This window comes from Sylvia atricapilla, chromosome 27 (assembly GCF_009819655.1).
Source record: "Sylvia atricapilla isolate bSylAtr1 chromosome 27, bSylAtr1.pri, whole genome shotgun sequence".
Classification (NCBI taxonomy): domain Eukaryota; kingdom Metazoa; phylum Chordata; class Aves; order Passeriformes; family Sylviidae; genus Sylvia; species Sylvia atricapilla.
In genome coordinates this window covers 1,617,129-1,637,414 of record NC_089166.1, presented here as the reverse complement: position 1 = coordinate 1,637,414, position 20,286 = coordinate 1,617,129, and the positions used below count along the sequence as shown (strand labels likewise).

At 62.0% G+C, this 20,286-nt stretch overlaps 1 protein-coding gene across 1 annotated transcript; it reads left to right on the top strand.

Annotated features, from left to right (window-relative positions):
* The first annotated feature begins 668 nt into the window (after positions 1–668).
* On the top strand, positions 669–18,010 carry JUP (junction plakoglobin). The gene is made up of 15 exons (XM_066336666.1): positions 669–758; positions 10,102–10,334; positions 11,270–11,523; positions 11,743–11,981; positions 12,357–12,558; positions 12,969–13,113; positions 13,485–13,588; positions 14,525–14,863; positions 15,266–15,421; positions 15,539–15,658; positions 15,808–15,958; positions 16,077–16,198; positions 16,456–16,495; positions 16,808–16,975; positions 17,168–18,010. Exons 2-14 carry the CDS (start codon positions 10,109–10,111, stop codon positions 16,951–16,953), a joined length of 2,244 nt encoding a protein of 747 aa, XP_066192763.1. The 5' UTR covers positions 669–758; positions 10,102–10,108; the 3' UTR covers positions 16,954–16,975; positions 17,168–18,010.
* The last annotated feature ends 2,276 nt before the right edge of the window (positions 18,011–20,286 follow it).

Here is a 20,286-nt window from a genome sequence, read left to right as displayed (position 1 = left end):
ATGAATTCCCTTCATCTTGCAGGGGCGGTGGAAGCTCTGTCTCTCACCTCCCTTCGGAGCTGAGAATCCCCGCCTGGCAGCGCTCACAGCCAGACGTGCCAGGGAACCGCACAGGCAGCGGGGGTGCAGGATCATCCCTCCTCATCCTCACCGGGGCAGAATCCTCCTGCTCCCCCCCACACCTGGGGGTCCTGAGCTGGGCTGGGACATATCCAGTGGATGACTCGGGCACTGAGTGACGGCGGCTTCGCCCGGGACGCGGCGGTAACACCCGGCTGGACCGGTCCGGCGGGCACCGGGTTTGACGCAGCGCCAGCAGCCCCGAGCCCTTCCCGAACGCCGCTTCCAGCCGCCCCCGCGCTCCAGCCTCGGGGGTCCCCGCGCGGTGCAGGGGGTCCCCGCGCCCCCGGCCCTGCCCAGGGGCGGGGTCCGGCCGCACCTGGCCGCGCCCACTGACGTCACCCAGGTGGTCCCCTCGTGGTCGCGCCCTCGCTCCGCCGCCGCCGCGCCCCGCGCGCCCCGCCCCGCTGTCCAATCACCTGCGGGCGAGGGGCGGGGCGGCCGCGCCCCCGCCAATGGGGAGCGAATAAACACGGCCGGCGGGGGCGGGACCCGGCGGGCCCAGGGGTTGATGGACGTGAGGAGCATCCAATAGCGGCGGGGCAGCGCGGGGGCGGGGCCTGTCGCGGGCGGGGCGGTGCGCGGGGCGCTGCTCGCCTTTTGTTCGGGCAGGAGCGGGCGGGCGGCGGAGAGTGACGGTGAGCGGGGCCGGGGTACCGGGACAGGGCGGGGAGGGACGGTGAGTGGGGCCGAGGCACCTGGCACGGGTAGCGGCCGTGAGCGGGACCGGCGCACCGGGCACGGGGAGCGACGGTGAGCGGGGCGGGGCACCGGGCACGGGGAACGACGGGGAGGTGAGTGGAGCCGAGTCAGCGAGCATCGGGCATGGTGGAGCGACGGTGAGCGGCAGTAGGCCGGCGGAACTGGGCAGGGATCGCTCCGGTGAGCAGGGACCAGGTCCAGAGGACCGGGCTGGCGGGGATCGCGGCGGGGAGGGTCCGGTGAGCAGAGTTGGGGCGGCCGGACCGGGGCCGGGGTGGTGGCCGTCGGTCGTTCCGGGCTGGGCTACACCGGGACCGTGCGGACTTCACCGTGCGGGGCTGGGGAGAGGCTACGCTCGGGGCGGGGAGGACCTGGGTGTCCGGGCCGGGCAGCACCGGGTGTCCCGGCTCGGCCGTGCTGCCGCCGGCTGAGGCAGGGCTGCCCGTGACCTCGGCCGGTCCTACGCGGGACCAGTTGGGCGGGTCCCCGGGGCTTCCCTCACGGGCAGCTGGGCTGCCCCGGGCTGTCCCGGCCCCTTCCCAGTACCGCGGGAGCCAGTTTGGGAGTCGCTGCTCCGCGCTCCTGTGCGAGGCGGTGACTCTGTCCCCGGCCCCGCCCGGGGCAGCCGCTGGGCGGGCGGGGCCCTGGCACGGCGCTCGCCCGGTGCTCCGGGGCTCTTACGCAAACTGAGCTGCTCGGTGCCCACAGTCACACCTGGGGACACCGCGTGCTGCTCTCGAGGCCACCTCGGATCGCCTCGACATCTCCGTGGCTACCCGGCGGGGCCGGGGATACCCTTCGCCCACCGCCAGGCGTGTGAGGTCTGGGGGCTGAGAGGGCCGAGGGGAATGCGGGTGACCTGACATCACCCGGACAGTCCCCGTGGGTTAGGGATGCTGGGCACGGTGCCGACGGCGGGTCCCAGCCGAGCCCCTGACAGCGGACATCCGCACCGGGAAACGGCGGGGGGGAGCGAAACTTGGCTGTTTGTCTGATGTTTGGAGAGGAGAGAGCGCGCTAATTGCGTTAGCTGAGTGATTAGCTTAATTAATCAGGTTTACAGCACAGATGAAAGGATAATGGTGAAATGTTGCTGGGAGTTGCCCGGAGAAGGCAAACGTGGGCTGTCATACGAGCAACGCGGGGAGACGTGTGCTGAGAGAGCGGAGTGAACGCTCAGGAGGGCACGGCTGTGCTGGGGACGGGACAGGGTGCCCTGTGCCACCCTTGTGCCTGCACGGCTGTCAGGGCATCAGCCTGCTCCCTCTCTGGCCAGGCTGGAAGTTCTTGCACCTCCGGCTTCCATTGTAACGCTGTTGGGGTGCCTGGGTGAGTCCCACGTCTGGTTTGATGTTCCCTTGTCAGCTTCTCCATACCAGAAGGGCGGTGGGGGCTGGAGTCGCCCCGTGACACAGCCCCCTCTGTCGCTTCATCTCCTGCTCCAGCCCAAGTCTTGCTGGTTTTGGCTCTGGTGCCAGCCCCGACCAGCTCGGGGGTCTGGTGTCCGTCTGCCATCGGCTGGTGGGGAGCCGGGGGCGCAGTGTCTCCCTGCCAGCTGCCGCGGGGCTGGAGCTGGAGCGGTGCCGGGGGCGTTTGCTCCGGGCTGGCAGCCGCATCCAGGGCAGGTGCAGTGTCCGCGGGGGCTGCTCCAGGCTCCGCTCTAGGAGTGTCCGGTCCAGCCGGAAACAGGGATGACAAAATTACGAGGGTCCGTTTCTGTGTCCTTGTCGGTGTCGGAGCTGGGTGTAAAGGTGCAGGGCACCCACTAGAATTGTTTTCACATTTGAAGCGCTCATTGTTTTGGAGGATTTCCATGAAGCATCATGAAAAACCCATTTTACTGCTAATTTGGCTTAAACAAGTTGGCCATCAGGACGGGGACGCACAGAGCTCCCGGCACAGCGGTGGCTGAGGGTTGTGCTCTCTCCTTGCACTGTGGCCGCTGAGCAGGAGCAGGGACAGACGCGGGTCCCCAGGGCTCAGGGCGCTGGGGAAAGGTGGGGCGGCCGTGCGGGGCCCTCCCTGAGACAATGGCGTTCCAGTCTATTGTCTGGGCGATGTGCCGTGTCCTTGCCGGCTCCAGGAAGCGCGTTCATCCCCGGGGCGGGGGGCTGGGGGAACGAACCGGGCTGCTGGGAGGGGTCTCCTGGGGCTGGGTGTGCGAGTAGTTTGTGCACCGTGCCTGGAGCCTCCGCGGCAGCGCGGGTGAATCGTGGCCGGGCTGCAGCCGAGAGCCTTGGGGAATGTCCCCTCTTGGTCCTGGTGCCGCATTTCAGTGTCTCATTCGGCGCTGCCCTAATCCTATTAACTCACCCCTTTGTTTCCCCCACCTGAAACCCTTACTCAGCCCTCGCAGCCGGGCAGGCACTGCGGTACAGCTGCACGGCTCCTGCAGCTCAGCCCGTTCCTGACACAGTCTTTCCCTTCAAGACTGTGGTTTGGTGTGGGAGCGTTTGATGGGATTTGGCTTTTTATCACACTTCCAGATCTCCGGGATTTAAGACGGCGCTTTTGCCGGGCGCGCTGCCGCTCGCAGATGGCAGAGCCTGGGAGCGAAGCTGCCCTTGGCCCCGCTCCGCGGGCTGGGGGAGCAGAGCCTCTGCACAGAGAACTTGCAGAACTTTAATTGCAGCATCTGTACCGACGCTTGTGCGGGTTTTGAAGGTTTAAATTAGGCTGGCTGCTAATTAACAGAAGTTAAAAAGAAACATAGTGTCTATTGCAGCAGTATAAGCCTTCTTCGGAGTTCAGCTGGTGCTTCCCCACCTAGACAGGGTGTGTGGCCCCCAGAGCTGGGGGTAGGTGGTCAGACTCGGCCCCGTGTGATGTCCCATGGAAACGGCTGGGGGTGGCAGCTCAGGAGGACACCAGGGCTGCATTGGTGCCTTGAATCTCGTTCTCTGCTCTAGGAGAGTTGGTTTTACCCTTCTTTGCTCATGGACATACTTGACAAATTGGTGGACAAGGGGGTGGGAAGGTGCAGGTACTCCCGCTCCAGAAAGGCCTAAACCTTGACCTCAACACCATGTCTGTGCTTAAACAGGGCTTTGCAGCCACACCCGGTTTGTCCATGGCTGCGGAGGAGGGGGGGGAGGTGAAGATGTTTCTATTTAAGCAGAGGTTTGAAATACCCTTCTAAATACACCATCCGCGATGGGTTGTGCGGCGGCTGCTGGCGGGCCTGGAGGCATCCTGGCACGCCTTGGACTCTCGGCATCGCTGTGGAAAACAGGGCAGGAGCTTCGTGCCGCGGCTGCCGGGGCTTGTCGGGCAGCCCGCGACATCTGCGCTGGCTGTTCCCAGCGAGCCCTCGGCCTCCTTCCCAGGCGGGGTGGAGGCGGAATGCTCGGTGTTTTCCCCATATCCCACGCTTGGCTGATGAGGCCCGGGAGGGAGCCGTGCCCTGCGGTGGGGCTGCCCCGGTGCTGGAGGGGAGCACGGACCCCGTGGGGCGGCTGCGCTGGGGTCCCGTGTGCCTTTCGGGGGTACGGGGCTGGATGGAAAACGCGTTCCTCTGTGCGGGGGGAGAGACCTTTGGCTGCTGGCAGAGGCTGCCGTAATCGCGGTGACGCGCGGGCAGAGCCCTGGTGACAAATCATTAACTTGCTCCGACAGGCCGGGTGCTGACGGCTGTTGGTGATAATTTCTTGTGAAGCGTCTGAACTTTGCAGTTGTAATGCAACTGGATGGAGAAATTAAGCTGGGGCTCGGCACCTCTGCCCTCTTCCTCGCTGCCCCAGCTCCTCTGGCAGGGCCAGGTGACAAACCCCCGTGTCCTGGACACTGTGACTGGAGCTGGGAACAGCCAGCAAGGTCCAGAGCCTGCAATTATAGTGTTCTTAAAGAACAACTTGTTCTTTGTGCTCATTGAAACAAAATAATGATTTTTGAAGTTGTTATCCAGATGGAGTAATTGTGATTAATCTCACCATGCCAGTTCTCCTTTCCATGGACAAGTGGCAAATTCCAGTCTTCCCCAGACATGATTTTAATGAAATCAGCAAACTATGAGGAGGAGATGAGCCCGTGTGGGTCCTCCTGATCCTGGTGCCACTGCAGGTGGAAGTGTCTGTGACAACAACGGGGGACGTGCTCCCAGAGACCCCACAGTGGGTCTTGGGCAGGTGAATGTCCTTGGGAAAGTGTTCCCTGGGCTGGGGGTCCTGCTGTGGGCCCTGTCCCCTGCCCAGGAGCGGGGAGTGGGTGTCATGCTCAGTGCTGTGCGTGCACTTGCAGCAGGAGAGCACTTGATGGATAATGCTGTGTTGGTTTGTGATGTGAAGTGCCAAAACATCACAGCCTGGGCCTGGCGTGTGCTGGAGCTGTCAGGAGCTGTTAATTCAGGTGCAGGCGAGGCTTTTCGGGGACATGATCTGGGTTGATGGAGAGCATCAGCTGAGCGCAGCAGGTCGTGGCAGAGTTGCCACGTTCTGGGGCCATTCTGCTGCCAGAGGCTGGTCTGGTGCTCAGGGGGATGCAGCAGCCCCAGCAAGCGGAGCCAGAGCTTTGCATGAGGCATTCAGCAGCTCAAATGTAACAACATAATGGTTGCTGAAATACAAAGAAAGGGTAGGGCCCCCTCCAGTGCAGTAGCCTGGATGTGAAGCTCCCGCACCCCACTGCCTTTCCTGAGTGCCCCGAGGTTGTCAGAGCTGGTGGGGCAGCCAGGAGCCATTCTCTACCTGGGTATATCCATCCACACAGGCCATGGGCTCCTTTGTGTGCAAGGCCAGGCCAGTGGTTTTGCCTGCTCTAACGAGAGGCTGATCCCCTGCCGTTGTCTCCTCCTCATTAAACTTCAAGCTGCTCTCGTTCCCCTTTGAATTCTTCCACTCATCTTCCCTGTAAAGCCCCATTGAAAGGGCTCCTGGTGCCGGGATCTGACTCCAACGCTTCCCATTGATGCTGGTGAGGTCTTGACAAGCTCCTTTCTCTGCCTGCTCCCGCTGCGTGTTCCTGAGGATCCTCTTCAAAACCACTGAAGCTTTTGTACAGTGTTCGGGCCCTTCGTTAGCGGCTGCCCCAGCTTTGTCAGCCCGTGCTGTCACTTCAGAGCACCTTCGGGCAGAGCATGTGGCTGTTGGGGGGCTTGGAGGTGCAGCTCTCCAGGGTTCAGAGGACTCTGGGTGCCTTGTCTGGGGGAAGGCTGTGTGCTGTGGCTGCCGAGGTCGGGGCTGTCTGAGCGGGCAGTTGCTAATCCCCGGCTGCTCCAGGAAAGGGGGGGACCGGAGATGGCTTGTGTGTAGCGTAAGTGCTTCTAAAATAGAGTCTTTTCTTGTGCTGCATTTATTGAATTGCCTTAACTGCTTCTTCCCTTTCCTTAAAAGCCTCGGCGACTGTAATTGCAGCCACTCGCACGCTCCCACCGCCGAGCTCAGCTCCTCGCATGCTGTGGCTGCATTGAGGGGCCCCCCAGCACTGCTGCATTTTTGCTCCTGGAGGATGTGAGCAAGGGTGGGGCTCTGAGGGGCTCTGGCAACCCCCTGCTGGCACCCACGCTGCTTCATACATGGGTGAGGGCAGGCTGGACCTGCTTGTGATGGGCTCAGGCTGCCTGTCACACCCACTGACCCTGAGCCCCAGAACCTGGTCCAGTGTGGTCCCTGCCTGGGGCTTGTGAGGGTGCCCTGTGCCCCCCACCTGCTCCCGTTGGGGTGACCCCACGTTGGGGATGACAGCTGCTCACCCCAGGGACTGCTGCTCCCCAAAAAGCCCCTGAGCAGTCGATATTTCTGCACGAAGCAGCACTCACTGCTTCCCTGCTGCTGTTCGGAGCAGCTCAGCCCTGTCTGCTGGCTGTGTCCTGCCTGATGAGGCTGAAGGCTTCACAGCAGCTGGTGAGAAGGGCTGGTCAGGCCTGGGGCTGCATGTTTGCCAGAGACTTCCTCCGCAGACGGTGTCCCGGGGGGCCAGTGCTGCTTGGACGATGATCAAATGGCTCCGGGGGCGGATGAGCTGCTGGCCGGTGCCCGACAGCCCGCGGGAGCTTCCTCTGCCTTCCTGGCTCAGGGAAGTGGTGGGAGAGGGATTAACCTTTTCCTGGCAGTGCCCTGCTCGGGTGGCTGAAGGCCTTGCCTGTCCTGCATCCCACGGCTGAAGCCCCTCAGGTCTCTTGGTCTCTGCCCCATTGTGGTGCCAGGAGCAGGCTGGAGGTTCTCCCCAGACATGCTGTCCCCTCTGAGCAGTCCCCCACATCTGTCTCACTGTTTCCTTGGGGATTTCTCACTTCCCAGCACCAAGTTCTGTTTCCCTGGGGTCTAGGCTTGTGTGGAGTGGGGCTCAGGTGAGGCCTGGTGACACTGTTCTGCTCTTCCTGACCTGCCAGCCTAGCAGGTGGAGGTAAGGGCTGGGCTCAGCAGCAATCGTCCTGCCCATAGGCCTGATGTATGAGGGCTGGAGCCCACCCAGACAATGCCCCCTGCTCATGGCTGACCCTTCAGTGTGGGTATTTTCACATGTGCCCCAAATAACACCCTGCTTCTCCCTCCTGCATGAGGGTCCTTCTCTGCTACAGCATTTCACTAGAAACATTGCCAGGAGATGGCTCCTGATCAGGTGAACCCAGCTGTAACCAGCGCCCTGGTGCCCCTCTCCCACTGATCCTGCTGAGGAGGAGAGAGGACACCTGAGGACAGAGCTGAGCTGTGGAGGATGGGGGAGAAGCTTGTGTCAGTGTCTGCCCCTCACTGAGTGATGAGCAGGGCACACTTGACACTGGGTTCAGAAAATGTCACTGCTCACCGTAGGAGTGTCTGACATTTGCTCTGCTGGCCCTGTCACCATGGGTGCTGTTGGCCTCGCTGTCCCCTGTGGCGATGAGCAAACGCTGTTAGGGGGATGCTCAGGGGGAGGAGAGGTGCCTGTGTCTCTTCTGTGGGGCTCCTGGTCCCACTCTCCTGCTTGGAGCTCGTCTGGGGCTGATCACCAGAGCTCGTGTCTGAGCTCCAGGAGCTGTGCTGGCTTTTGATGTCCCTGGGTGCTGTGGTGCAGACAGAAGGGGTGGCTCATGCATAATGCAGGGCTCCGTACGGTGTCTGAGCCCAGCTCCTGGAGGTTTGGAAAATTAAGTGCCTGTCTGATGCCTGGAAATTGTGAAGCGGATGTCACTGCTCTACGGTGGTGCAGCAGCATCAGCCCCTGCCAGATCTGTCTCGCTGCTGCCTGGGGTCCCTGCCCTGGCCCTGATTGTGTGATCTTTTCTGCCCTCAGCTCTGCTCTCCCTCTGCCCAGCTTACGCAGGACAGCTTTCCAGTGTTTGCTCGGGGTGTTGGGGCCTGGCTGCCGGGGCTGTGCAGGTGGGATGGGTGCTGGCTCACCCAGCTCCTGCACCACGGTGACATGCCCTGCCAGTACCACAGAGCACTCTCCTGCCTACCACTTCCACACTTCGTAAAGCAGGACTATTGCTTCTCTTGAGTTTCCCGGCACAATTTGGAGACTCTGCCACCGTGGCCAGGATGACCCAGCTGAAGGACTCCCCAATACCAGTGCAGCAGCACACGAGTGTGGGTGTGCAGCACCACGGCACTCCCAGCTCCACACCGGAGCTCTCACGGCCCATCCCTGCTGCGACGCGGGGTGGGGAGCAGAGCTGCCTCTCCTGTCGCCCCTGGCACCATGTGTCACACACTGTCCTGCCGCACTGATGGGACATCCCAGCTCCTGCCCGCCGTGGGAAGGCTCTGCCTCCACCGCCCTCCATTAGCGGCTCCCTCCACTGCCTGACCACCGTGCGTTATGCACAGCCCATTATAGCTGCTCTGAGCCTGCCAGCGCTGCTTGACAGCTCAAAAAAATATTGGATTGGCAGGAGCAGCGCCCTGCCGCGGCTCCGGGAAGGCGGCTGCGGCCGGGGCTGGGCACGGGGGGTTTGCAGGATGCTCCCAGCCGGGGGGACGAGCGTGGCTCTTGTTTCCCATCTGGCCGCTGCTCCCGCGGATGAGAGCTTGGGATTCCTCCCTGCGAGCGCCGGCCTGTGCAGCTGGCGAGGGCTCGGCCGCTCCTTGGGAACAGCCGGCAGCGGTGGGACGAGCCGCGCCAAGCCCGTGCGCGCCGTGCCCCGCCGGGACGCCGCACGGAGCCGCGTCCTCGGCCGCCACCCGACGCCCTGAGTCAGCCGCCGGCCCGGCGAGGGGCTCAGCTCCGTCTCCTCGCTCCCCCAGGAGGGTTCTGAGGCCCGAGGCTGTCGCCCCAGCCAGGCTGGTCCCTGCGGGTCCCGCGCTGTGCTGGCGGCTGGAGCGGAGCCAGGGGCGTGCGGCCGCCCCGCTCCAGCCCGGCGCAGGAATCGGGGCCGGTGCAGGTGGTAATTAGACTGTTTGGAAGTGGGTGCTGCTGCGCCCAGGTATGCCGGGCGGCAGCTGCTGCCTTCGCTGCTTATCGCCTCTCTGAAACTCTGACTCATTCCACTCCTGCGCGGCAGGGAAGGGATAGGAATCCTGGGTGATGGGTCAGCGAAGGGCTGGGCGGGTGCTGTCTCCATCCCTCCCGGTCCTGCCGGGGGCCTGGATGCAGGGCTGGTGACTCATAGCCCTGAGTGAGCTCAGGCATTAATCCATGAGCCATCCTCCCTCCCTCCCTCCTCCTGTATCCCCAAATTAAAGACAAGGAAATCCCAGCTCTGCTCCCAGCAACCTTGGCTGGTTTGTCCTGAGTGTTGGGATGTGCCGGGCTGCCCTGTCCCGGCACTGAGTGGGGAGTGCCCAGCCCCGGACCACACTGTGGGAGCCTGTGGTGCTGAGCACCCATGGGAGAACTGAGCCAGTGGCTTTGCCTGCTTATTTTTAAGTGCTTTAGGAGTGTCCCAGGAAGCTCCGAAAAAGATTCATTTTATGCTTGGAGCTCCAGCCATATGGCGCTTGGAACTCTTGGCATGTCCCCAGATCTTTGCAGGTCCTGTCTCTGGAAAGGGGTCTTAAAAAAGCTCATGGGCAGCTGGGGGACCCTGAAGCTTGTGGTGTCCCACTGCACCAGGCAGAGCCTGCCCACACCTTGGCTGTTGCAGTGGTGAGACACGGTGTTGTGAGACACGGCGCTGTGAGACGCAGCCGCGGTTCATGTCTGAACATGAGCAACAAAGTGCTGAGCTTTAGGTTCGTCATCCCAGTGCCGCCTTTCATCTCCAGTGGGGGAGGAGGGCAGATAGGGACCGGCTCCATCTGCTCGTGGCCTGCACAGAGGCCGGCTGTGCACGGGGGGCTGCCGTGCCATTCAGGGGCAGGAGGGTCCTGGCGCAGCCTGGGCTCTCCTGGAGGTGTAACCTCCCCGCTCCTCACCCCGCAGAGCAGCCATGGAGGTGATGAACATGATGGAGCAGCCAATCAAGGTGACGGAGTGGCAGCAGACCTACACCTACGACTCCGGAATCCACTCCGGTGTCAACACGCAGGTGCCCTCCGTCAGCAGCAAGTGCCTCGGGGATGATGACGAGGTGTATGGGAAGCAGTACACCATCAAGAAGACGACCACCACTAGTTATTGCCAGGGAGGGAACCAGGGCCAGAGCCAAGCGCAAGGTAAGGGGCTGTGGGGCCTGGCACATCCTCAGCTGCTCAGCTTCTGCCTTCCTCTTCCTCCCCCGTAGCCGTGCTGTTTCTGGGTACTCCTCCATGCTGACTTCCACACCCCGGGAGTTGTTGCTGCCTAAAATATGCTCCTTCCTGTCCTCCTTCCCAGTGCCTAGAGGCTCTTGCGTGGTCAGCCCCCGCTGGCGCTGAGCTGCGCGCACATCCGAGCGTGCCAGCGAGTTGGCTTGAGATGGGAACAGCTGATCCTGGCCCACAGATCTGTCACCTGCTCTACTGCCTGTCTGCCTGCTGGGAAACCTGTCCCAGTGTGGCTGCCAGAGCTGCCAGCGTGTGCTGTAGCACCACGCCACTGCCACGGCTTCTCCCGCGGAGGCGAGGGCGACACTGAGCTGCAGGCTGGAGTGAAGGAGATGCTTCCCCCAGCTTTATCCCCTCAAAGGGGGCTGGTTTGCTCTGCTTGCCTCTGCAGTTCTGTCAGCAGTAGGCCCTGGAAGGTTTATTTGCCAGCTCCTGCAGGGATCAGATCCCCCTATGGGACCCTGTGTACTGTTTGTGCTGCAGAGTTGGGGACCGTGAGTGGCTACGGCAGCATCACACCTCAGCATCCTTGATGGGGAGGGCCTCAGTGTTCTCCTTTTTTCCAGTGCCAGCTGGTCCCAAGTTGCAAATATCCTTAATTTTTTAATTAATGGGCCTTGTATGACAACTGCCTCATCATGCTGCCTAATTGAGTGTTGTCTTATCTCTGTGCTGCCGGATCTGTTTACGCTTTGAAGCTCCAGCTCTGTGCAGAGTGTGCCGGGACTGCTGACGTGGCCGGTGTCACTGCGCTAAGCTCTTGCTCATCTTGTTGGGATTGGGAAGCAGGGCTGGGAGTGCTTCTTGGAGAGAGCCTTATGCTGCCTCCCTGTCCCTCCCTGCAGCGGACATGGAGGCTCAGCTGGCCATGACCCGTGCCCAGCGTGTCCGGGCCGCCATGTACCCCGAGACGGTGGAGGACCGCTCACTTCTCATCACCACCCAGCTGGAGGGGCAGCAGACCAATGTGCAGCGCCTGGCAGAGCCCTCCCAGATGCTGAAGTCAGCCATTGTGCACCTTATCAACTACCAGGATGATGCTGAGCTGGCCACACGTGCCATCCCAGAGCTCACCAAGCTGCTCAACGATGAGGACCCGGTAAGGAGCTGTGTTTGCTGTGTGTGTCTCTGGGCTTTCAGCTGCTGCACTCCCATCCCTGTGGGGCTCTGTGGCCGTGGCTGTCTCCTTGCTCTTGGCCAAACTCCTCGTTGCCTCCACCATGCACCAGGACTGAGCCCACCTCTGCCCAGCCGTGTCACCTGGCATCCTGCCCTTGGTGCACAGCCCTTTCCCACACGCTGGCTCCTCTCCCCCCAGGTGGTTGTCAGCAAGGCAGCCATGATCGTCAACCAGCTCTCCAAGAAGGAGGCGTCGCGCCGCGCGCTGATGCAGTCGCCGCAGATCGTGGCGGCCGTGGTCCGCACCATGCAGAGCACCAGCGACCTGGACACCGCCCGCTGCACCACCAGCATCCTGCACAACCTCTCGCACCACCGCGAGGGCCTGCTCTCCATCTTCAAGTCTGGTGGCATCCCGGCCCTCGTCAGGATGCTGAGGTACACAGCAGTGGTGGGGACAGAGGCTGGCAGCTCGTCCTGGGCTGGGGGCAGAGGAAGGGAGGGTTCGTGCTGCCCTCAGTGTGGGTCCTCCTGCTCACCAAGACAAAAGAGTGGGACACTGTGAACCTGTGGAAACCCGTGGGGTTTGCTGTGTATGGAGCCTGCATCGGGGCAGGAGGAGGGGAGGGCTACCTCACTCACACTGCCCTGGCCACGGAGATGGGGCTCAGGCTCTGAGGTGTCCCTTGCCTGGGGCTGTGCTGAAGGGCACTGGTGGGTGCTGAGCTTGGGGCAGCCCCAGGGGGCTCTGCTGCAGCCCAGTGAGTGTGCTGTAGTTCCTGCACTGACATGGTGTGTGCTGCCTGCCCGCAGCTCACCCGTCGAGTCGGTTCTCTTCTACGCCATCACCACCCTGCACAACCTGCTGCTGTACCAGGAGGGGGCCAAGATGGCCGTGCGTTTGGCCGATGGGCTGCAGAAGATGGTTCCCCTGCTGAACAAGAACAACCCCAAGTTCCTGGCCATCACCACTGACTGCCTCCAGCTTTTGGCCTATGGGAACCAGGAGAGCAAGGTGGGATGGGGGTCCCAGACTGACAGAGATGTGGGGTAGGCAGGAGGGGGGTGGCTGCCCAGCTTTGCACCTCACAGATGTGCAGAAGGCAGCAATGGAGACCCCACCACCTCGTGTGTCCCTGGTGATGTGACCAGAGTATTCCTACATGCCAGGGGGTTGGAGCTTCTCCCTGGCTTGTGTCCTGGCATGAGCTGGGGAATCTGGAGAGGGGGGTCCCAGCAGCCCAGGGCTGCCACACCCCAGCCCTTCACTCTTGATGCCTCGTCCCTGGAAAGTGTTCAAGATCAGGTTAGACAGGGCTTGGAGCCACCTTGTCTAGTGGAATGTGCTGCTGCCTGTGGTGGAGGGTGGAACTGGATGGTCTTTAAGGTCTCTTCCAAGCCTAACTGTGGGATTCTGTCTTGCAGCTGATTATTTTGGCCAATGGAGGACCCCAGGCCCTGGTGCAGATCATGCGCAGCTACAACTATGAGAAGCTGCTGTGGACCACGAGCCGCGTGCTCAAGGTGCTGTCGGTGTGTCCCAGCAACAAACCTGCCATCGTTGAGGCTGGTAAGAGAGGCTGGGGCAGAGCTGCAGGAGGAGGATGAATGGTGGTGTCAGGGCGATGTGGCTGAGGATGTGTCCTCCCACATGTCTGTGGGACAGGCAGAGGTCTGCACAGCCAAGTGAAGCCACCTGTGCTGGCCTGGATTCCTGCTCTGAGGGCTGCTTAGGCACGTTCCTGGCACTGTGTGTGAGCAGGATCCATCCTGGATGCCTGAGAGCTCTTCACACACCACGTTTGGGCTCCCCTGAGCCGTGAGGCTGGTCTGTGTACAGGAGCATTGGCTGATGTACAGCCTGTGTAGCCCTGCTGCCGCTTGCTCCTCCTTCTGCTAGGATGGCCAGGGGTGCTCACAGGACTGTCACCTTCCCTGCAGGTGGCATGCAGGCACTGGGCAAGCACCTGACCAGCTCCAGCCCTAGGCTGGTCCAGAACTGCCTGTGGACCCTGCGAAACCTTTCTGATGTGGCAACAAAACAGGTGAGTCTGTGGGACCTCTGGTTGTGCTTCAGTGCCACGTTTCAGAGCCGTGTCCATTCTAGGTGCCGGGCAGCTCTTGCCAGGCTGAGTCCAAAGCCTCATGTTCCCTGTTGTATGAGCTGCAGCAGCACATGTTCCTGACGGGGTGAGGGGATGCCCCACTGTGCAGGGTGTGCCCTGCATCCTGGGGTGCTGCTCACTGCCTGTGGCCGTGCCCGTGCCAGCTGGCTGCCAGCACTCCTGTGTCCCCAGTGTGGGGCCGAGGCCACTGCGGTCACTCAGCGGGTGCCACCAGAGTTTGTTCTGGCTCGGGAGCCCCATCAGCCTGTCCTGGGCTGGCTGCCTGCCCAGCTCCTGGGGGAGCTGCCAGCAGAGCTGCTGCCAAGGCTGTTGTGCCCTGCAGCTGGTGCAGAGATGACCCCAGCCCTGCTCTGGGTCTGCTCTCCCAGCCCTTTGCTGCCTCCTGATGAGTTTTCCCATCTGCTGGGGCCACTCCATGCGGATTAGCTCTGATGCAGCCTGGAAACTATTTTGGCTGTCATGAAACCATCCCTGGCTCTGCTGACTGAAGGGTTGAAGGAGGACGTGGTCGTGGTGCTTTAACTCCTTCCTGTCCTGCTGCTGGCTGCTGGCCAGCACAGCCAGGACTTGGGTCACTCCATCACTCTGTGGGGAGTGAATGCTGGCAGGGGCATTGGAAGTGTGATTCCAGGAGGAGACATTAAACTCTGACTGAAACTGCAAATGCTAGAGTGGCTGGGGCTCACTGTGAAGGAGCAGCTCCAGCTGTGGGGGATGGAAAAGGAGCTGTGTGGGAGTCGGGAGCACTGCAGTCCCCTCCATTACTGCCTGCTGGCGGCATGTGGGGCCAGATGGGGGCTGGAACTTGGGTCTGGCTGTGTGTGCTGCTCCCACTTCCCATCCCCACTCCTGCAGGAGGGCCTGGACGGTGTCCTCAAGATCCTGGTGAACCAGCTGAGCTCGGATGATGTGAATGTGCTGACCTGTGCCACTGGCACCCTCTCCAACCTGACCTGCAACAACAGCAAGAACAAGACACTGGTAACACAGTCAAACGGGGTGGAGGCTCTGATCCACACCATCCTGCGGGCGGGTGACAAAGAGGACATCACCGAGCCGGCCGTGTGCGCCCTGCGGCACCTCACCAGCCGGCACCCCGAGGCCGAGATGGCACAGAACTCGGTGCGGCTCAACTACGGCATCCCCGCCATTGTCAAGCTCCTCAACCAGCCCAACCAGTGGCCACTGGTTAAGGTACGGGGCCAGAGGGGTGTTGGGGGCAGGAGGAGGCCAGTGCCTGGGCTGGAGCAAGCCCTCGCCCGTTGTTCTGTTGTGGGATGGGCTGCTGAGGGGGTCAGCAGCTGGGGCTGTGCACCGAGTGGTGCTGGCTGCTGCTGCCACCCTGCTCTTCTTGGGTCATGTCCTTGACAGCAGCCGATTAAGGAAGTGGCTCGTGCCTGCTGCTCGTTGGAACTGAAACTCAGCTTGGGGAGAGGTTGGATCCAGGGCAGGGGAAAGCTGAGTCAGCTTGCACCACGGAGGGGATGGGGTGGGGCACATGGGGAGGGGTGCAGCCAGTAGGTCACTTGGGGAACACAAGCCGTTCTGATCGACAGCTGAGACAAATCACTCTTTCCTCCTCCTCCTCTCCTCCAGGCTACCATAGGCCTGATCCGCAACCTGGCTCTTTGTCCAGCCAACCATGCCCCGCTGCAGGAGGCCGCCGTCATCCCCCGCCTGGTGCAGCTGCTGGTCAAGGCTCACCAGGACGCCCAGCGACACGCGGCCGCCGGCACACAACAGCCCTACACGGTGAGTCCCCACCCCTTTGCCCTGCTCCCAGCACGGCCTGGCACGCCAAAACCCAGCCTGTCCACTTCAGGTGGCTGGCATGTGAGGGGCCCTAGCTGAGCTCTTGTTCCCTGGCAGGATGGAGTGAAGATGGAAGAGATTGTGGAGGGTTGCACAGGGGCACTGCACATCCTGGCCCGGGACCCCATGAACCGCATGGAGATCTTCCGCCTCAACACCATCCCTCTCTTCGTGCAGGTCAGGGCTGTGGGGACACAGGGACTGCGTTGGGCCACCTCCTGCCCAGCCTGCACGGGGAGCTGCAGCCCTGGGCTGCATCAGGACATGCCCAGAGCACAGGGGCTCCTTGCTGACTGCTTCACATGGCTGCTGATCTCTCCTGGCAGCTCCTGTACTCGCCGGTGGAGAACATCCAGCGTGTGGCAGCCGGCGTGCTGTGCGAGCTGGCCCAGGACAAGGAGGCAGCAGATGCCATCGATGCCGAGGGAGCCTCGGCTCCCCTGATGGAGCTGCTGCATTCCCGGAATGAGGGAACAGGTGAGTGCTGCCATGCCGGGGGCTGTGCTGGGGACTCTCCTGGCGCTGTCCCAGCTGGGGCTTCTGGGGCTCCGATGCTGCATGGCAGCAGGAGCTGAGGCTGCTGCCATCCCTACAGCCACCTATGCGGCTGCTGTGCTCTTCCGCATCTCGGAGGACAAGAACCCTGACTACAGGAAACGTGTCTCCGTGGAGCTCACCAACTCCCTCTTCAAGCACGACCCAGCAGCCTGGGAAGCGGTGAGCATCCCAACAAGATCTTCTCCCTGGGGAAACCAGGGTGTCAGGGCATGGCCCTGTCCTGCTTCCAAAACTGTTGCCAGCACCTCCAACCAGAGCTCAGACAGGAGCACCTGTCAAACAGTGGGAGGTGGGAGGCAGCTGGGTGGTGGCCTCAGTTCCTGGGTCATGGCACCACTTAGGACAGGGCTTGCCACCACATGGCTCCTGAGCTTTGTGAATATGAATCCCTTAATTTGTGCCACCTTCTTTCATAGGCTCAGAGCATGATCCCCATCAACGAGCCCTATTCAGATGGTGAGTATGGCTCCAGCCCTTCTTGAAGGGTCCCCATGGGCTGGGTTCTGGGGAGGCAGTTGCCTCATGTCACCAAGCCAGGCTGGTTTTAAGACCTTTTTCAGGTGGCTGTCAGTCAAATGCCAGCCCAGTGTGCTGGGGATTGGGGGTGCACTGTGGGATGCTCAGCACACACAGCTGGTGCCCTTGGGCTAGGGGATGGTGGGGCCCTTTTACAGCACCGCATGTCACATGCCGCCCTGGCTGGGGGGACAAGGAGGTGCCTGAGATCTGGAGAAGTCATTGGCTGATGGAAGCTTCCCTTCCCTGCAGAGCTGGACCCTGGTTACCGCCCCATGTACTCGGGTGACATCCCCCTGGACCCCATCGACATGCACATGGACATGGACGGGGACTACCCCATGGACGCCTACAGCGACGGCGTCCGGGCGCCCTTCGCTGACCACATGCTCGCCTAACCCGCCTGCAGCCCCACACCAGGTACCTGCCAGCACACCTGGCATGTGGCCACAGGATGGGTGGCCAGGGGAGGCAGGGCTGGCTGATGGCACCTGGCATGCTGGGGAGTCCCTGGTGCCACCAGGATCGATGTCCCCATCACCTGGGGGCCCAGGGAGTCCCGCGCTCTGAAAACCCACCTCAGTGGATGACGGGAGATTTCTGCTGCTGCAGGTGTTCTCTCCACGCAGAAGAGGGTGGCCCCAGAGCTGAGCATTCGTGAGAAGGACTTGGGAGACAGAAGTGCCTGAGAAGACAAAACTTTTCCATTCCCACGAGAGGTTTTATTTTTCGATTTGTTTTCTTCGCTGTGGGGCTGTGGAGAAGGTCCTTCCTCCTGGGACTGCTTCGAGCACCTACTGCCACATCCAGCATCCAAGATACTGTTTCTGAAGCTTTAAAACACAAACCTTGCACCGTTAGTGATCTTTCATTGGCAAAATAGTCTTTTCTATGAATATATATTTCTTTTTTATTTTTAATATGGTGCCAACGGCTTTTGCCGTCTTTAAGTTTGTGCTTTCTAACTTCCCCACGATTTGTTCTGTGTGTTAGTGTTCTAGGAGAGGAATCTGACATGGAAAAACCCTTTGCTTGCTGCGAACTCCAACCAAATCAGGCCAATCCAGTTTGCTGAAAGCAAAGGGTCCGTGTCCCAGGACCTTCGGGGTGTCTGAGGTTTAATTCTTTCCCAGCAGCCTCTGGGAGCTGACTTTGTGTCCCTGTCCTGCCAGTCCCCATAGAGGAGTGACTCCAGCATTAGGAACTGTGTCCTTGTACCGATCTTTGTTGCACATTTTAACCCGTTCCCCTTCTCTTTGGTGAGTGGTGTGTTTCCGTCCCCTCCTCCCTTATCTAACGCATTTTTTAAAAGAGGCTTTAGATCTGATGGTGGTTTAACACTCCGGCTGGAAAGGGATGGACAGTTACTGGAGTGTGGGTCAGGAATGGAAGATTTTATTATTTCTGTAAGTTGTTTTTGTATAGACCAAAGCAAAGAATAAAATAACCCCTGCAGCCCTGTGCTGCCCTGAGCCTGTTCTTCTGTCGGCTGGGGACGGTCCCTTGGGGCAGCCAGGGGAAGGTACAGCCATCGCCCTCTGTGAGCCCACGGTGAATTCCTCCATGGGCCAGAGTGATCTCGGGGAGCTCATTCTCATGTTTGGCACCTGCTTTGCCTGGACGTGGGCCCAGGCTGCCACAGAGCACGGCAGGGTACCGAGGTTCATGTGCCGTGCTCGGGACAGGAGCAAGCGGGGACAAAGCAGCAGGAGCTGGTCTGGGAAGTGGGACTGGGGGGAACATCCTGCTTTGAGCTCAGCCTGCCGTGGCTGCAGCCAACCCCAGTGCTTGGGGAAATGGATCTGCTTCCTGCCACAGCCCGTGCCAGGAGCAGCGACGAGCAAAACAACAGCTGGTTTCCGGGCAGCCCCAGCAGAGCCCAGTGCACTTCCCGAGGGCAGTGGGGCCGGGGTGGCTCATGGGATGAGGCTGGGGGCCAGACAGCCCTCAACCTGCTGAATCTGCAGGAGACAATCAGTGACGGGCTTTGGCGTCAGCCCTGTGTGCCTGGGATGGGGTTTTGGCTGTGCCAAGCCTGGACCCCACCTTGTGGCTCCCAGTTAGCCCTGCTGTGGGTCACAGAGATGTTCCTGCTCTCAGATCTGGCCGTCCCCAAAGTGCCAGCGGGTCTGGAGATGCCCCAGAACATCTGCCCTAGGAGAGGTCGGATCCTGCAACCATCCTGGAGCCATGGGCAGGGATGTGCCCCGTGCACATGCTGGGGCAGGAATGTGCATCCCGAGATCCTCAGTCCCACTGCGGCAGAGCTGCCAGGGGACATATCCGGGATTTTGGTGGGGAAGTGGAGCCACAGGACACCTGGTCCAGATCAACTGGAGGTGCTTGCGAAGTCCCCAGGGAGTGGCATCTCCGGGTGGGCTCCGGGAGCGGCGGGACGGGTTACGGGGTCCCGGCATGGTCGGTTCCGCTCCGCACCTGCCGGGGAGCGGCTTTCGTTGCCGGCGGGGGCCGGGAGCGATGTCCGAGCGCTCCGCAGTCGCCGCCGCGCCGGGAGCAGCGCCCAGCGTGTGTGCGGATCTCCGAAACCCTGCATCTGCATTTGCTGCACCCAAACCCGGCATCTCCCGCACTCCCGAGTGCACCCAGCCCGCGGCTCCCGCCGTGTCCCACCCCACCCCCGCTGTCACCGGCTCTGCCTCTGGCTCTCACGGTGTCCCGTGTCCCCCAGGCTGCCTTCGGGCACCCCAAACCCCCGGGCAGCTCCCGCGGGCGAGCCCCGAGCCGGTCCCCTCTGTCCCCTCGGGGTTGTCAAAGACGACGGCTGCCGCAGCCCCGGGAGGATTCGCCTCGTCTCTCCCCCTCTCACGGCGCTCGGCCGCTCCTCGGGAGGTGCCCGGGCAGGGAGCAGCAGGCACGAGTCTGAACAGGTACCTGGGGCGGCCTGAGCCGGGCCCCTGCTCCTCCTGGCCCGTGTCCCATCGGTGCCCGGGAGCCCCGTCCTGCTCTCGCCCAGCTCCCGTGGGGCACGTCCCCGGGTCATGGGCAGCCGAACGCTGGTGGCGAGGGGACAGCGGGGTCCGGGGTCGCTGGGAGCGGGGGGCGATGGCAGCAGCGAGAGATGGGAGCTGCTCGGCACGTGTCTGAACAAGGCTCCCACGGGGAGAGTGAACGTACGTGCAGGAGCCGGGCCAAAAGCAGACGCAGGGCGCTGGCAGTCCCGGCTGAGCTGACTCACGGGCCGGGCTCCTTCCCCTGAGCCAGCGGCAGCGCGGCACCTCCGCACGGTGGGTCCCTGTCCTTCTCTGGCGAGAAGAGGGTCTGAGGGTTTGGGGGCTGGGGAGCTGTTTTCTGGGCGGCACGGTGTAGGATTGGGCCCCGAGGTCTGGTGGGCCCAGTGCCATGGGGCAGAGGACTGGGGAGGGCTGTGGGTGTGCTTTGGGGTCCGCATGTTGCCTCGTGCCGTCCCTGAATCCCGGGGGGAGTGGAGTGCCCTGGTCGGGGTGCTGTGCATGTGGCAGCGACCCTGAGCATGTGCCAGGAGAAAGGGCAGCAATGGGCAATGCCCTGGCATGAGCCTGCAGCTGGGAATGACGGGGTGCTTGTGCTTGTGCCACAGCCCCACAATGGTGGAGGTGGGAACAGGGGTGGAGATGAGGCTTGTGCAGAGGCTCCGGCAGGGCAGAGGGACAGCAATGCCAGCAGTGGCTGCAGCCAGAACCAGAGCCATTGGAGGTGGCCAGAGAGCAGGGATATGCTGGATTTATGGCGTG

Excerpts from the sequence above, each read along its gene's own strand:
- JUP (XM_066336666.1), top strand. The coding sequence starts at position 10,109 with ATGGAGGTGATGAACATGATGGAGCAGCCAATCAAGGTGACGGAGTGG. Across the intron at positions 11,982-12,356 it reads GCCCTCGTCAGGATGCTGAG|CTCACCCGTCGAGTCGGTTC; the intron begins GTACACAGCAGT and ends GCCTGCCCGCAG. Across the intron at positions 12,559-12,968 it reads ATGGGAACCAGGAGAGCAAG|CTGATTATTTTGGCCAATGG; the intron begins GTGGGATGGGGG and ends TCTGTCTTGCAG.